This window comes from Pantherophis guttatus, chromosome 6 (assembly GCF_059756535.1).
Source record: "Pantherophis guttatus breed Tessera chromosome 6, ASM5975653v1, whole genome shotgun sequence".
Classification (NCBI taxonomy): domain Eukaryota; kingdom Metazoa; phylum Chordata; class Lepidosauria; order Squamata; family Colubridae; genus Pantherophis; species Pantherophis guttatus.
The window spans coordinates 85,098,945-85,116,694 of NC_142068.1; the positions used below are offsets into that span (position 1 = coordinate 85,098,945).

The 17,750-nt window shown below is 39.5% G+C and overlaps 1 protein-coding gene across 8 annotated transcripts in view; it reads left to right on the forward strand.

The window, feature by feature from the left end:
- PAX2 (paired box 2) overlaps positions 1 to 17,750 on the forward strand; it is a 165,495-nt gene that overhangs the window by 75,718 nt on the left and 72,027 nt on the right. For all 8 annotated transcript variants that reach the window (XM_087871849.1, XM_060694986.2, XM_060694988.2 and 5 more), the window contains one exon: positions 8,558 to 8,677. In XM_087871849.1, coding sequence (XP_087727975.1) covers positions 8,558 to 8,677 — 120 coding nt within the window. The remainder of the gene's footprint in view (positions 1 to 8,557; positions 8,678 to 17,750) is intronic.

Consider the following 17,750-nt stretch of genomic DNA (forward strand, 5'->3'; position numbering starts at 1 on the left):
AGAGGTACTGCAGGCCAGTCCCTCTCTGTTTCCAGGGTGGTTCCACGGGCCACATCTAAGTACCCCAGGGGCCAGATCTGGCCCCTGGGCCTTGAGTTCGACACCCCTGCTTTAAAGGAAGGATTATAGGATCAGTGACTTAAATATTCTTTTTCTCCTTTGAAATTCTATAATTCCAAAAAAGAAGTATATCATGCTCTAAAACTGGCATATTTTAGTAATTTTTTTTTGTCTTTTGCATTAATAAAAACATAGATTCATTTCAAACAGACTATGTGACAATTCTCACTACTTCCTAAGGCAGTTGAAATAGATATACACCTGTCTCAAAAAGAATAACAGAATTACAGAGTTGGAAGGGATCTCAGAGGTCTTCTAGTCCAACCCACTGCTCAAGCAGGAGACCCTATATCGTTCTGGACAACTGGCTGTTCAATCTCTGCTTAAAAACCTCCAGTTATGAAGCATCCACAACTTCTGGAGGCAAGCCTTTCCACTGATTAATTGTTCTCACTGTCAGGAAATTTCTTCTTAGTTCTGGGTTGGATTGCTCCTTCATAAATTTTCATCAATTACTTCTTGTCCTGTGCTTCAGGTGCTTTGGAGAATAGAATTTAGATTAACAGAGTTGGAAGGGAACTTGGAGGTCTTCTAGTCCAACCTCCTGCTTAGGCAGGAAACCCTACACCACTTCGGCCAAATGGTTATCCAACATCTTAAAAACGTCCAGTGTTGGAGCATTCACAACTTCTGGAAGCAAGTTGTTCCACTGTTTAATTGTTCTAACTGTCAGGAAATTTCTCCTTAGTTCTAAATTGCTTCTCTCCTTGATTAGTTTCCACCCATTGCTTCTTGTCCTGCCCTCTTCTTTGTGGCAGCCCCTGAGATATTGGAAGATATTGGAGATATGTCTCCCCTAGTCCTTCTCTTCATCAAACTAGACATACCCAGTTCCTGCAACCGTTCTTCATATGTTTTAGCCTCCAGTCTTCTAATCATCTTTGTTGCTCTTCTCTGCACTCTTTCCGAATAAATTGATACATTTGTCTCTGTGACAGCCCCTCAAATTTTGGAAGACTGCTATCATGTTATCCCTAGTCCTTCTCTTCATTAAACTAAACTTAACTACTTCCTGCAAACATTCATTGTATGTTTCAGCTTCCAGCCCCCTAATCCCCAATTTTCACCCTCAAAAAGTATTCACCAATGTTCATCATCAAAACTAAGAATAGTATCAAGTAGGAAATCACAAAATTCAATCCTGGGAATGTTCCTTTTTTAGCAGACTTGGATAAATACATAGGAATGCTTCTGTTTTGAAAGGGTACAGCATAAGATAGAAGATTTACATAAAAATCTAAATAACAATATGAAATTTAATAGAGACAAAGTCAAAATTCTTCATAGGAGACAGAAATCAAATGAAGAGCTATAAGATGTTGATTTCTGACTACATAATAGCTGTTGCAAAAAAGATCTTGGAAATGTAACCGACAAACTGAATGTGACTCAACAGCGCAATATGAATGCAAAAAAAAAAAAAAATGCAAATACAGTTTTATATCAACAAAATATATATTTCCTAAAACACAGGAAGTTATTTTTCTACTTCATTGTGTATTGGCTCACACTGCATCTGGTTTTTGTATTAAATCCTGGACACCACACTGTGAAGAAATAAAGAAAATGGAATTCAGATAGACAAGACAGATGAACAGGAACAGGCGTGGGTTCTATTTACCTCGGCTACCGGTTCGCAACGGAAGCGCACATGCGCATGCTGGCTTCGCTCGTGCATGCGTACACTTCTGCGCATGTGCAGATCATTCATGATGACATCTGGGCAGGTGGGCGGAGCCTCCCACCGCCATTACTACCGGTTCGCAATAACCGGACCGAACTGGGAACAACCCACCACTGAACAGGAACTAGTCTAGAAGAAAAATTGAGGAAACCAGAAATACTTAGCTCTGATGACACTCTTTAAATACCGTAAAGGATATCAAAAGGCTAAGACGGATTCATGTTATTGAAAAACAAATTCTGGTAGCACCTTCTCCAACTATTTTTCAGTGTTGCTTGAAAAAAGTGCTACCAGATTTCTTTTGCCACCATAGACTAACATGGCTCTACCACAAGAAAAAAGTTCCTTTCCATACCTGCAGTTCAAGAGGGGAAAGCTAGATTATATAGAAATAAAGCAATGGTGGGATTCAAATAATTTAACAACTGGTTCTTTGCCCTGATGATCGGCTGGGTGGGCGTGGCCATGGTGGGCATGGCCAGGGCGTGTGACAGGCAACACTCGGCTTCCTGCACCCCCCTGGGAGCAAAAATGGGCTGTGGGGGGGCACGCCACCCCTGCCCCCCGTTTTGGGCTTAGTAGGCCTCCCTGCAGCCTCCTGGGAGCAAATATGGGCCACAAGGACCCCCCACCACATCCCCCGCACCCTGTTTTGGGCCTAGTAGGCCTCCTTGCACTTACCTGGAGCCAAAACGGGGCTCGTGGGAACTTCTGGAAGGGGCAGGGCGGGGAGGGGCAGGGCCGGCCAGCAATTTAACAACCGGTTCGGCTGAAGTGGTGCAAACCAGTTAAATTCTACCACTGAAGTAAAGGCTAAACAGCCCTTGTTCTGAAATGCTTTAATGTAGATTCCTGCACAGAGAAGCAGATTGAATTTGAAGATCTTATTGGCTTGCTCCAAGTCTACAGATCAAGATCAGAAATATTTTCTGAAGCTGGGCCAGATAAATATACTATAATCTAGGCAGCACCTCTCTTTATAGCAAAGGCCTACTTTAGTTCCTGAATCCTTTCCTTCTATCATTCTGTAGAAGTTAAAATTGTGAAAATTCTGGCTTTGAAGAATAATCTTTTTAACACGAATAGCACAATCTATTACTGCAGGACATCTATCAACTGTTATTTTTGTAAGACATAGATCTGTGTTGACTGCATTGAAAGGAAACAGCACCATGCAAACAGAAACGTAACAGGTTATAGAAACAAAATTATTACCTCAAGGAAGTGATATATAAATCCCAATAGATTTTAAGCAATTAGGTCTTCACCAGGAAACTGACAGAAAAAAGTTATCGCACATTTATCGTAAGTTTAGCTACCACTGTAGAAGCCAGTAGGTCAGTCGCTCAATTTAGAGATGGTCATCTAAGAAATTGTAATGGATGTGGCTAATTTTTTTTCCTGGCAGTCCTTTGATGAAAAGTAAATGGAAAGACTTAAAAGACTTCCTTTATATCATTTGGCCTAAAAAATTGTCTCTTGGCAGTGTTTGGGTTGCATTCTCCCACCCCCCCACCTTTTAACACTTTTAAAATTGATTTTTTGCGCATCATTTTCCTCCTAAAATGGGGAGTTTGCAACTTTTGTATCTCAAAGAACTGAAAACTGTGTGTGCAAACACTGTTTTAATCATATGAAAGATTTTAATCTGGCTCTTTACAATATTGATAGCCACTAATACTTTTAGTATTTTTATAACAATTGTAATTGTCATTTTGTTTTAAAAGTAAATTGTTCTAATTCTCAACTTGACTTTTAAAAAATATATATATATATTTTAAAAAAACTCTTTTATGGATTAATACTACTACCTTTGTTTGCTAATTTTCTTTTACAGAAAGGGAAATGTCACCTCTTTATAGATAATAAACTAAATGACAAACCATTTAAAGCTTTCAAATCATTTAGCTAAATTTAGATAATGGTAATATTTCTCACGATCCTGTTATATTAAGCTGAAATTGGCTGATCTGACACAATGCTAGAGAAAACAGTTAAAAATTCTTGCTGATAACACAGTTATACTGCAATGAAGTTGCTTCAAAACATTTGCTAAACCCCTACCATTTCCTACACCTTTTTAAACAAGGATGACCTATGACAAAGTTAAGGACAGATTGTTAGCTAACAAGAAGGGTACAGGAGAAAGATAGTTTTGAGCAGAGGTGGGTTTCACATAATTTTACCACTGGTTCGCTGTGCACTGAAAATGTGAGTGCACGCCTTCCGTGCATACACTTTGCTCACCTGTGTGGCTTGCATGCATGCATGTGCGCAGCTTAGAAAACGTGGCTAAATAGGACGGCATATCGCTGGGGCGGGTGGCCGAGCGCACCAGCAGATCACCATTATCGATTTGCCCGAACCGGCTGAATACCAGCACTGGTTTTGAGGCAAAATAACAACTCCTTGACCTTGTCTGACAAAGCTTAAGTTTCATGGAACTTTTATCACATTTTCTTCCTTATTCCAAACCAGATTTTTAAAATATTCTGCCCCCTCAAGCAGAAATGTTTGTACATTATCTAAGTTCAATTATCTATTTTGGACCTCATAAAGAGGACCCTCGGTACTATTCCTAGTTTAGAGTGCCACTGCTTCTACATAGATGCATATCAGAACAATCGTCCCCATCCTATTCTACTGACCACTCTTATCAGCACAAGTCCTGTCTGGATTTACCCAAGATACTGATCCTTTCATTATAATATTGTTACATTCATTATTAATGGCCAACAAAATAGGATGCATCTCTCTTTGCTAGATGCAATGGCTGGACTGAATCGAGATTGTGTAGTTCCTATTAGGGAAGGTTTCTGCAGAAACTTCTAAGAAAGTTGTTAGGTTCTGCTCTATTGCAATTGCCATGGGATTAATGGGATTTCATTTGCTGTAATCTGGATTGGACAGTCATTGCTGTAGGAATTGAAATGGTAATTTATAATCTTGTTGCATTTATGCACGTATCTTGATCTATATGTTTTAATTTACATATTCTATTTGCTGTCTAGGCATTTATAGTTCACTAATTTCCTAGGCTGTGATATTCCATTTTATTATTATAGTATTGGCGATCTTAGTAAGTGTGTAGTAGGACATAGGGGAGGTCACAATGTGCATAAGTAACTATAAGTATTGCCCAATATTGCACAAGTGGGGGGGGGATAGTCAGGGAGAACATTAAGGGAATATGCTCAAATGTTCACTCCATTTAAAACTAAAATAATAACCAACTTCAACTTGTTTTAAACCTCTCAGAAATTAACTAACTTGTGCCTAAAAGTTAGTTCAGGCAAGAAAGACCAGGGTTCCCCCTGCCCCAAAGTTGCATTTCAAAATTATGTTCAAAATCTGACAGTTTCTTCCTCCTGTCAGAGAAGATATGTACAGTATATCTGAAAAAGATCTAGGTACCTTAGTGGTTCACAAGTGTTGATATGTTCACACGGCAAATGCTACTGTCAGGGCAGGTTTCAAAACCTGTCACTATCGGTTCGCTTGTGGGCACACGCGCGCTCGCGCAATGCTTCTGCGCATGCACAGAAGCATCCGGGTGGGTGGGCGGAACCTCCTGCCGCCGCCGCTACCAGTTCGCCCGATCTGGGGCGAACCAGTAGCAACCCACCACTGGCTACTGTGGAATATATTCATTAGACGTATAGTCCAAATCCTGGGAAATAATTGTCCCTGATTCTGTCTTCTTCAGGCTGTTCTTGGAATACTAGGTCCAGTATCACAGAATCATAGGGTTGGAAGAGATCTTGGAGGTCTTTCAGTTCAACCCTCTGCCCAAGGCAGGTGTCCTTAGACTATCCTGGACAAATGGTTGTCCAGTCTTTTCTTGAAAACCTCCAGCAATGGATCATTCACAACTCCTGGGAGGCTAGCTCCACAGTTCCATTGATTAATCTCACTGTCAGGAAATTCCTCCTAAGTTCCAGTTTTCCCTCTGACAGATTTCTACCCATTGCTAAGTATTAACTGACATGGTGATAATTTTTGCACATCTCGTTTTTTTCTATGGTGATAATTTTTGTATATCTTATTTTTTTCTATGTGTTTCACTTTTCTTCTTTATACTGTAACTGCTATTCTAATAGCAAATCCTTCCTAAAAGTTATTGCATTACATTCTTGATTAAATTATCTTTCCATTGATATATAATTTTATGGTATACTCCCCCCCAAAAAAGTGGTGTTATTAGCTAGTTTTAGAAAATACACTTTTCCCACAAGGTTTCCAAAATTTTGGCTACTACTGTATACAGTAAAGGGCATTTAATATATACATATAATATATATTTATCTATACAATATATGAAATAAATAGTAATAATAAATAATATGCATAGATATACATTAAAATACCTAGCACAATATCCAAAAATGATCATATAATGTCATTGTCCTGATTAAGCCAAACTAAAGATCCTCTGGAAGAATTCTGTCACCATCTTCCAATAAGTGATAAACCTCATAGGGTAGACCAGTCTGACTGGGAAACATAATGACTGATCATTAATTTTCCCTGGGATGTTCACTTAGATCAATTCCAGTTGGAGAATATCATCCCAAAGGCTTAATAAGTCACTTTAAACACTACTTTGGAATCTTTTGGCAACCAATGCAACTCACAACTTTTATTAGTATGACACTAGTAAAATTTAAAGTGCTTATATCTATACTCTTGAACCATAAAAATAATATTCTGGGTAGGTTTTTTAAAAATATATATCTGTCAGAATATAAACAAAAAAACACAAGCTATTCAGAACCAAAATATACAGAATTGTGTCATTAGTGGTGGGCACCATTGCTGCTGTACTGAATATGTGGAATACACATAAGAGAAAATGTGGAGTGACCCTAGGCAAGGGGTGTCAAACTCGATTTCATTGAGAGCCGCATCAGGGTTGTATTTGACCTCGGGGAGCCAGGGTGGGCATGGCCAGCTCAATGTCACTCATGTGCACTCTGTCAGCGAAAACTGGCTCCTGAGTTGCGTTTTTGGCTGCGAGGACCTTCTGCAACCCTCCACAAGCAAAAACAGAAAACTGAACTCCGTTTTCACTGGCAGAAGCACCGCGGGTCGGTCCTTTGTGTTTCCAGTGCAGCTCCGTGGGCCAGATCTAAGCACCCCGTGAGCTGGATCCAGCCCCCGAGCCCAGGGTGTTATTCAGCAAGTTCTGACAGGTTCTGGAGAACCGATAGCAGAAATTTTGAGCAATTTGGATAACCGGCGAATACCAGCTCTGGCTGGCTCCAGAGTGGGGTGGGAATGGAGATTTTGCAATATTCTTTCCCCCCCAGGAGTGGGGAGGGAATGGAGATTTTGCAGTATCCTTCCCCTGGAATGGGGTGGGAATGGTGATTTTGCAATATCCTTCCTCTGCCACACCCACCAAGCCACGCCCACCAAGCAACACCACACCACGCCCACCAAGCCGCGCCTACAGAACTGGTAGAGAAAAAATTTGGATTTCACCCCTGCTCTATATCTCATCACCAAAGCTGCTTGGGAGAAGGAGTGGAGATGGATTATCAGGGAATCCTTCTATGCTCAAAACAAAACAAAAATTGAGAGAGAGAGAGGGAGAAGGAGAAGGAGAGAGAAATAGTCACCTTTGATATATATGATTTGGTTTCTGCAGAAGCCTCTGATGATTTGATAAGACTAATTTAGGATTACTTAAACAGCATTTCATTTCTAATGAAGAACTTGGAGCTCTTACAATCCAACCTCTTGCCCAAGGCCTAAGACTTACCCTAGTTCCATCCCAGACAAATGGCTGCCCAATCTTTTCTTGCTGGAGGTTTTCAAGAAAACCATAGGGCAATGTTTGTCCAGGATGGAATAAGGTCTTGGGCAGAGGGTTGGACTAGAAGACCTTCAAGGGACCTTCAAGCCATATGATTCTGTGGTTCTATGATTTGCTTGAAAAAGAACTCCATTACAATAAATGGATTATAATATTACTGTGAAGCTACAGTACAAAGCCAATTAGGAATACAGAGCAAGTACATGTTCACCCATGCTCTCCCACAATTTGGGGCCTCAAATGGCCCTGTGCCTTTTTGTATCTCTCTCCCACCCACCCCCAATGCCAAATATAACAGCTGGAAGATATAGCTGGAAGGAGGCATCATCCTACCAGCTGCCAGGTTTTGGTTCCAGCTGCACATCAGATAACCCAAGTTTGGTAATGGAGTTTCCCATTACCAAATTCTAGTTAGATTTGGAAATACCGTACTTTTCAGAGTATAAGACACACTTTCTCCCCGCTAAAAGAGGGTGGAAATGTTGGTGCGTCTTATACACTGAATGCAGCCATTTTTGGCCTCCTGAAATCCCGCCCTGCACATCCCGTTTTCACCAAAAACAGGCCTTTTTTTGCAAAAATCGGATGCGCAGAGGGTTTGGGAGGCCTGCGGAGTGCTCCTGGGGACTGGGGAGGGCAAAAACTTTTCCCCCCTTGTTTAGCTCTTTGAAATCTTGGTGCATCTTATACTCCGGTTCGTCTTATAGTCCGAAAAACATGTTATTAAGATAGGAAATGTAAGGCACAGAGACATTTTTTTGAAAGTGATTCACAATCGGTGACACTCTTAAGCACATATTTTTGGATCTTGGCTCAACTGGACCTGGGTCTCTTGGCAAAGGTCTTCAAATGAGGTTGGGGGTGGGAGGTATATGTCACTTCCTAGCTGCTGGCTCCTGCTCTTCTGAGCCCTTTTCCTTTCTCATTTCATCCAGTTCCCAGTACAGCTTCCCCTCCTGTCTCCAGTGCCTCCAATGATCCAGTGGGCTCCTACTCCATTAATGGGATTCTGGGGATTCCTCGATCAAATGGTGAGAAGAGGAAACGTGACGAAGGTAGGGGAAAGTTTTTTTTCTCCTTTATTGGTTCACTTCACTTCACTCCTTTTGGGGAAAGTAGTTGGCACCAATAGTGGTATTCAGCCGGTTCTATCCGGATCGGGCAAACCGGTAGGGGCGACTGCGGGATGCCCCGCCCACCCGTGCGGACGTCATGATGTCCCATTTTTCATGTTTTTGAGGCTCTGCGCATGTGCGGAAGGCCTTGAGTTGTGCACACACTTGCAAACCGGTAGGGAAGGTAAGTGAATACCACTCCTGGTTGGAAACCTAATAAGCTGAGAAACTATTTAAAATAAAGTAGGGAAGCATTTGAGTATCATAATCCAGAAAACGTTTTTGAAAGCAAGTCTCACTGAATAGAACAGGCAGAGTTCACCTGTAAGAATAGAATTAGAATAGAATAGAATAGAATAGAATAGAATAGAATAGAATAGAATAGAATAGAATAGAATTCTTTATTGGCCAAGTGTGATTGGACACACAAGGAATTTGTCTTGGTGCATACGCTCTCAGCGTACATAAAAGAAAAGATACGTTCGTCAAGAATCATAAGGTACAACACTTAATGATAGTCATAGGGTACAAATAAGCAATCAAATCATATTAGGAAACAGTCACTATAAATCGTAAGGATACCAGCAACAAGGTTACAGTCATACAGTCATAAGTGGGAGGAGATGGATGATAGGAACGATGAGAAGATTAATAGTAGTGCAGACTTAGTGAATAGTTTGACAGTGTTGAGGGAATTATTTGTTTAGCAGAGTGATGGCGTTTGGGAAAAAACTGTCCTTGTGTCCAGTTGTTCTGGTATGCAGTGCCCTATAGCGTCATTTTGAGGGTAGAAGTTGAAACAATTTATGTCCAGGATGTGAGGGGTCTGTAGATATTTTTATAGCCCTCTTTTTGACTCGTGCAGTATACAGGTCTTCAATGGAAGGCAGGTTGGTAGTAATTGATCATGGCAAGATGATCGAACATGTGGATAAATGCTGTATCAAAGCAATTTTATTTCTGCTGGAACTACAGGTCCTGGACTTATGGCCACAATTGAGCCACAATTTCCATTGCTAAGCAAGACATTTGTGAAGTGGATTTTGGCCCATTTTATGACCTTTCTTGCCATGGTTGTTAAGTGAATCACTGCAGTTGTTAAGTGAATCACACGATTGTTAAGCAAATCTGACTTCCTCATTGTTTTTGCTTGTCAGAAGGTCTCAAAAGGGGATGACATGAGCCCAGGACACTGTAGCCATCATAAATACATGCCAGTTATCAAACATCTGGATTTTGATCACGTGACCACGGGGATGCTGCAACTATCGTGAAAAGTGGTCATAAGACACTTTTTTCAGTGTCGTTGTCATTTTGAGGGGTCACTTAACAAATGGCTGTAAGTTGAGGACTACCTGTAATCGTAGAAGACCAGAACCTTGATAGCAGCAAAGGATGTAAGTGAAAAAGAGTCCAATCTTTAAAAGAGACATTTAGTAGGATTCTAGTTGGCCCCATTATTTTGGTAGCCTCCATTCTATTCTACTCCCAATGCAGCTCTATTCTTATTTATGCATGTCTTTGATATTCCCTGGTTCAATTTCAGAGGTGGGCTGCTGCTGGTTTGGACCAGTTCGGGTGAACCGGTAGTTGCGACTCCCTATTCCGTCCTATATTGCTGTGTTTTTGAAGCCGCGTGCATGCACGGAAGGTGTGCGCATGAGCAAAGCGAGCGTGCGCCCTTGCTCGCATTTTCGGTGCTGGGTGAACCAGTTGTTACAACCGGCAGCAGCCCACCACTGTTTAATTCACATTACATAAAATACCCTAAATCCAAGTTAATAAAACTTGACTCTTGTGTCCACATAACATGTTGTGTCCAAACAAATAAGTCTATTCAGCTAAACCCAATGGCCTGATATAACCTGTTAAGCCAAGGGCTTCCCTAGTCCAGCAGACTGCAAACTCAGCCTCTGGGTTGCTGAGAATGGGGTTTTCAAACAACACTCTATGGAGCCCTTCACTTCAATGGGAACTCAGTGGAGTTCTGGGCACAAAAAGTACAGAGATGCAGCCAAGCTTCTATCCTTAAAAGGTTGCATCTTGATCAGGTTCTATTTTTTCTTTCTTTTAAACAAACAGATTCTGCGCCTTGAAAATATTTGAAAGCCTATCTTTGAAAGCATATGAAAAACATAGAGGGAGCTGTTAGTGAGATTATGAGGGTGACAAGTTCTGCAAGGATGCATTTTTGAGATTTTTTTTTCTCCTGGCAGTCTTATAAATGAAACTGAATAGACTACAGCTGATAGGAGCAATTTATCTTCAGAAAGAGAACATAGAATAATAGAGTTGGAAGGCACCTTGGAGGTCTTCTATTCCAACCCCCTGCTTGAGCAGGAGGCTCTATACCATTTCAGACAAATGGTTATCCAGTCTCTTTTGAAAGCCTCCAGTGATAGAGTGTCCACAACTTCTGAAGGCAAGTTATTCCATAGGTTGATTGCTCTCACTGTTAGGAAATTTCTTCTTAGTTCTAGTTTGCGTCTCTCCTTGCTTAGTTTCCAACCATTGTGTCTTGTCTTGCTTTTTGGTACTTTGGAAAATAGCTTGACCCACTCAAATATTGGAACACTGCTATCATGTCTCCCCTAGTCCTTCTTTTCATTAGACTAGACATACTCAGTTCCTGTAACCATTCTTCATACATTTTAGCCTCTAGCCCCCTAATCAATTTTGTTGCTCTTCTCTGTACTCTTTCCAGAGTCTCAACATCTTTTTTGTATTGTCGTGATCAGAATTGGATGCAGTATTCCAAGTGTGGTCTTACTAAGACATTGTGAAATGATACTAGAACTTCATGTGATCTTGATTCTATCCCTCTATTAATGCAGCCTAGGATCATATTGGCTTTTTTGGCTGCTGCGGCACACTGTTGGCTTATATTTAAGGGATAGTTCACTAGGACTCCAAGATCCCTCTCACAATTACAGGCATTAGCCACATTTCACTCAGTCCATATCTATACAGTTGGCTTTTTGCCTAAGTGTAGAACCTTACTTTTATCTACGTTCAATCTCATTTTGTTAGATAGGGCCCAGTGTTCAAGTTTGCCAAGATCTTTTTGGATCTTGAGCTTGTCTTCTGGGATGTTGGCTATTCCTGCCAGCTTATTTCCGTCCATGTGAATGTAGTTCCATTCAGGATTACAAGCTGAGTATGATTTTGTTAGCCAGTTACAAACCCACCTAGTGGTGGTGGTGTCTATCCCACATTTTACTAGCTTGCCAAGAAGTAGATTGTGGTCTACTTTATCAAATGCTTTACTGAAATCTAAGTATACTATGTCCACAGGATTTCACTGATCTGTTAAATTAGTCACTTTATTGAAGAATGAAATATGATTTGTTTGACATGATCTCTTTTTGACAAACCAATGCTGGCTACTCTTATAATGTTGTTTGCTTTTAGGTGTTCATAGATTTGTTGATTGATTAACTTTTCCAAGAACTTCCCAGGTATTGATGATTGGTCAGGCTGATTGGTCTGTAATTTCTTGGATCTGTTTTCCTCCTTTTTTGAGGGTGGGGACCACATCAACTCTTTTCCAGTCCTCAGAACTAGATCCAAGAACTTTGAAAGATATGTTTCAATGGTTCTGTTACTTTATTTTTCACATATTTTAATTTGCATTCCTATCCGATCATTTATGGTTCTGTTTTTAGTAAGTTGAGTACTGTTTTCTTTTTGCATGAAGATAGATGCGACAAATGAATTAAGCAGTCCTGCTTTCTCTCTACTGTCCATTACTGATTTGCCGTCTTCTCCCATTAGTGGACCAATTTTTCTTTGACTTTTTTCTTGTTTTTTATGTGTTGAAAGAAACTATTTTTATGGTTTTTAGTTTTACTTCATTCAAAGCCTAACTTCAGTTATGTATCCCCTCTTTCCATTTTTCCATTTTTTGTACTCGTCCTTTTTTTCTCTCAAGCATGTATGGTTCATTATCTCCCCTCCATATCAGAGGTGGGTTTCAGCAGGTTCTGATCAGTTCTGGAGAACCGGTAGCAGAAATTTTGAGTAGTTCGGAGAACCGGTAAATACCACCTCTGACTGGCCCCACCCCCATCTATTCTCTGCCTCCCGAGTCCCAGCTGATCGGGAGGAAATGGGGATTTTGCAGTAACCTTCCCCTGGAGTGGGGAGGCAATGGAGATTTTACAGTATCCTTTCCTTGGAGTGGGGAGGGAATAGAGATTTAAAGTATCCTTCCTCTGCCACGCCCAACAAGCCACGCCCACAGAACCAGTAGTAAAATATTTTGAATCCCACCACTGATCAGTACCATCCCATTTCTTAATATTTCATGGCTTGAGTAGTACACACACACAAATTTTATTTCAAGAACGCCATTCCAGTCGATTTACTTATACCTAGAACATTTATTTGTGTGCTTTTAAAACATATTTTGTACATCTTATCTTTAAAAATCCCAAAGCATTATACAATAAATTTTCAATTACATTGTTTAATTAAACCCTTAATGTAGTCATATAGTAAAGTATTATATGAAATATGCAATGAATTAACCGGACAATAAATGATTAAAACTAACAATAAAAAATTAAAAGTATCATAGCATCATTGTTATTAAAATGGGTAAGAAAATACATACGTCTTCCTTCCCTAGCAATTATATCTTTTTTTTTTTTTTTTTGCAGTAGCTTTATATAGTTAGCTCATATTCAGTCTGTGATCCACCAAGGTCACGTTTGATTTTTTTTTTAATGTAGGAGTTTACATTTGCCCTTAGTAAAATTAATCTTGCTGACCACTGCTCTAGCCCACCAGGATTTTCTTGATCTTGTTTTGTGCTGACTCCAAATATGATAATTATACTTTCTACAATCTCAGCCAAGTCATTTCTAAATAGCACATAGTCAGATAATGAAGTACTCTGTATACCTCTTGATCAGCAGCCACTGACATGTACTTGTTAATATAACTGTCCAACCAGCTCTGAATCCATCTAATGGTAGCACTGTCAAGCATTTTGTCAAGTTATTCATTTGATCTTAGCATCTCTTCTCTAGCTAAGTGGGTAAGGTGCAAAGTTAAAAACATCAGTCCTCTCCCCATCGTGTTAACAATATTCAACAATATTCTCAGTGTTCAGGACTACCCTTCTCCTTTTACCAGTAGCAGTTGTTGTTTTTTGCTTTTATATTATTTACAAATGTAATTTCTTTTTGGATTTTTCTAGCTTCCCCACCCAGTGACTTGCTGGTGTACCTCTTTGGTGAATTCACCTGTCTTTCATTTCTGATACAGCCCCGTTTTGCTCTTAAGCTCAGTCAAAAGCTGCCTGTGCAGCTGTAAATGTATTTTAAACTGCTTTCCATCTTTTTTGTCACCATAATGGTGATTGCTTGCACTTCTAGTGTTTTATTGCTGAGAAATTCTTAGACTGCCTTGGCCTGAGGATTTCTGCCCATTATTCCATTATGCTCCAATTTCTCCACTGTGCTAAAATTTCTTCCTATATTATCTTAAACCCCCAAATTGATGTGTCCACTTCCTCCCAAAGTTTCCAAAAGTTTTATTCTTCAGCCTTATCTTCCTTGTTCATTAAGATCAGTATTAGGATTCAGTAGAATTCAGTGGGAAGTGAAGAGAAAGAAGAAGAAGAAAAAAGGAAAAACACAATGAAGTAGAGAGAGATGGAAAGGATGGAAAGCCCAGTTACAAAGTAGGAAATATAAGAAACATACCCATGACTCATAAAGTATTCAAATTCCTATACACAAATGCTCAAAGTTTAGGGAACAAGCAGAGTGAACTTAAAATACTAGGACATGAATGACAACTATTTACTGAAACATGGTGTGATAAAACTCATGACTGAAATGTACTGATGGAAGGATATAAACTATTCAAAAGAAATAACAAAAGAGGACGTGGAGTTGCATTATATATAAAAGATCACCATATCTCTGTAGAAATCCACAAAACCAAAGATGAAAACTTCCTAGAGTCCATATGGATCAATATAAAAGGAAAAAAGAATGACATTGCTACAGGCATGTACTACAGACCACCCAACCAAGCAGAAGAAATAGATGGACTTTTTGCTAAACAACTAACAAATGTATGTAGTAAACACACCGCAGTACTAATGGGAGACTTTAACTACCCTGACGTCAACTCTGCAGCAATGGGAAATTTAACAGATTCCTAGCCATCTTAGCTGAAATTTTGTTATTCAAGATAGAGGAAGGAACTAGAGGAAAAGCTATACTGCACTTAATTCTTACTAATAGAGAAGAAGTGATGGAGGAAGTTGAAGTTGCTGGAACTTTGGGTGAGAGTGACCAAGTCTTATTGGAATTCAATATAATGCAAACACAAGCACTAGAACATTTTTTTTTAAAATTTGATTTATATGCTGCCGGAGACTCAGGGCGGCTTACAATGTGTTAAGCAATAGCCTTCATACTTTTGTATATTTATACAAAGTCAGCTTATTGCCCCCTCAGTCTGGGTCCTCATTTTACCTACCTTAGAAAGGATGGAAGGCTGAGTCAACCTTGAGCCTGGTGAGATTTGAACTTGCAGTAATTGCAGGCAGCTGATGTTAATAACAGTGCATGTGTCTGCTGTGCCACCAGGCTCTTAATCCAGCCATTGTCTTAAACTTTAAAAGAGCTGATTTTAACAAACTCAGACAGAGCCTAAGAAAAATTCCATGGATGAAAATCTTAAAGGGGCAAACAACTCAAGAATCATGGGAAACTCTGAAAAATATTATCATAAAAGCCCACTCCAGCACAATACCACTGAAAAAGAAAAACAAGAAATCCAAGAAGAAACCAGCATGGTTGCACAAAGATCTCTGATAAACTGAAAGACAAAAATGATAAATACAAAAAAAAAAAAAAAAAGGAAAAGGAAAAGGAAATGGAAATGAGGATACATAACTAAGGCAAAGTATCAGCAGATAGCCCGAATCTGCAAATAGCAATAGCAATAGCACTTAGACTTATATACTGCTTCACAGTGCTTTACAGCTTTCTCTAAGCAGTTTATAGAATCAGCATATTGCCCCCCACAATTTGGGTTCTCATTTTACTGACCTCGGAAGGATGGAAGGCTGAGTCAACCTTGAGCCTGGTGAGATTCGAACTGCCAAATTGCAGGCAGCTAGCAGTTAGAAGAAGTAGCCTGCAGTACTGCATTCTAAACACTGCACCACTGCGAATCAAAAATGAGGTCAGGAAGGTAAAGGTTCAGAGTGAACAAAGACTTGCAACAAAAGTCAAAGATAATTAAAAAAGGTTTTGAAATAATAGAAAATACTTGTAGCTTGGGTTTTAAATAATAAGAAAAAAATCAAGGAAACAGTAGGTCCACTTAAGAGAGAATATGGCAAGGAAGTAACAGGCAGCAGAGAGAAAGCAGAGCTGCTTAACTCATTCTTTGCATCAATCTTCACACAAAATGAAACTATAGTCCATCCTACCAAAAACATAACTGTAAAAGACAGATTAGAAATAAAAATTAAAATAAGCAAGAAAACGACTAAATATATACAGATAAGTGGACACTTATCTGATCTTGATGAATATAAATCACTGGGACCTGACAGATTGCATCCCAGAGTTCTGAAGGAGCTGGCAGATATTATCTCCGAACTATTGTACCCTATCTTTAAAAAGTCCTGGAACACTGAGGAATTACCTGAAGATTGGAAAAGAGCTTATGTGGTTCCCATTATATAAAAAAAAGTGGGGGGGGGAAACAGACCCAGGAAACTATGCACTAATTCATATAACATTAATATCCGGGAAGATACTGGAAAAGATAGTCAAAAAAGAGATCTGCAAAAGCCAGAATGGGTTTGTTAAAAACAGATCATACCCAAATCAATCTTATTTCATTCTTTGACAAAGTGACTAAATTAGTAGACCAACAAAATGCTATGGACATAGTATACTTAGACCTCAGGTAAGGCATTCGACAAAGTAGACCACAAACTATTTCTTGATAAGCTAGAAAATGTGGGATAGACAGCATCACCACCAGATGGATTTGTAATTGGCTGATAAAGCGTACTCAACAAGTATTCTGTAATGTTATTACGTTTACCTGGAGGGAAACAAGCAGTGGGGTACCACAAGATTCTGTCTTAGACCGGTACTCTTCAGTATCTTCATAAATGACTTAGATGATGAAATAGAAAGGGAACTCATCAAATTTGCAGATGACACTAAAATGGCAAGAATAGCCAACACCCCAAAAGACAAGCTCAGGATGCAAAAAGATCTTGACAGACTTGAACAATGGGCCCTATCTAACAAAATGAAATTTAATGTGGAGAAAAGCAAGGTTTTACACCTAGGCAGAAAAAACCAAAGGTACCAGTACAGATTAGACGAAACCTGGCTCAAAAACAGTAACTGTGAAAGGGGCCTTGGAATCCTAGTGGACGATCACTTAAATATGAACCAGCACTGTATGGTAGCAGCCAAAAAAGCTAATACAATTCTTGGTTGTATAAACAGAGGCATAGACTCAAAAATCACGTGAAGTATTAGTAATATTTTATAAACCCTTGGTAAGATAGATCACACCTGGAATACAGCATCCAATTTTGGACACCATATTGAAAAAAAGTTGAGACTTTGGAAAAAATACAAAGAAGAGCAACTAAGATGATTAAAGACCTGGAGACTAAAATATGTGACGAACAGTTGTAGAATTTGGGTTTGGCTAATCTATAGAAAAGAAGGACTGGGGGGATATGATAACAGTATTCTAGTATTTGAGAGGCTGCCACAAAGAGGAGGGCACTCAACTTATTTTCCAAATCACCAGAAGGCAGGACAAGAAACAATGGACGAGAACTAATCAAGGAGAGAAACAACCTGAAATTAAGGAGAAACTTCCTAAAATTGAGGACAATTAACCAGTGGAACAGCTTGCCACCAGAAGTTGTGGGCATTTCATCACTGGAGGTTTTTAAGAAGAGACTGGATAGTCACTTGTCTGAAATGGTAAATAGACTAGAAAACAT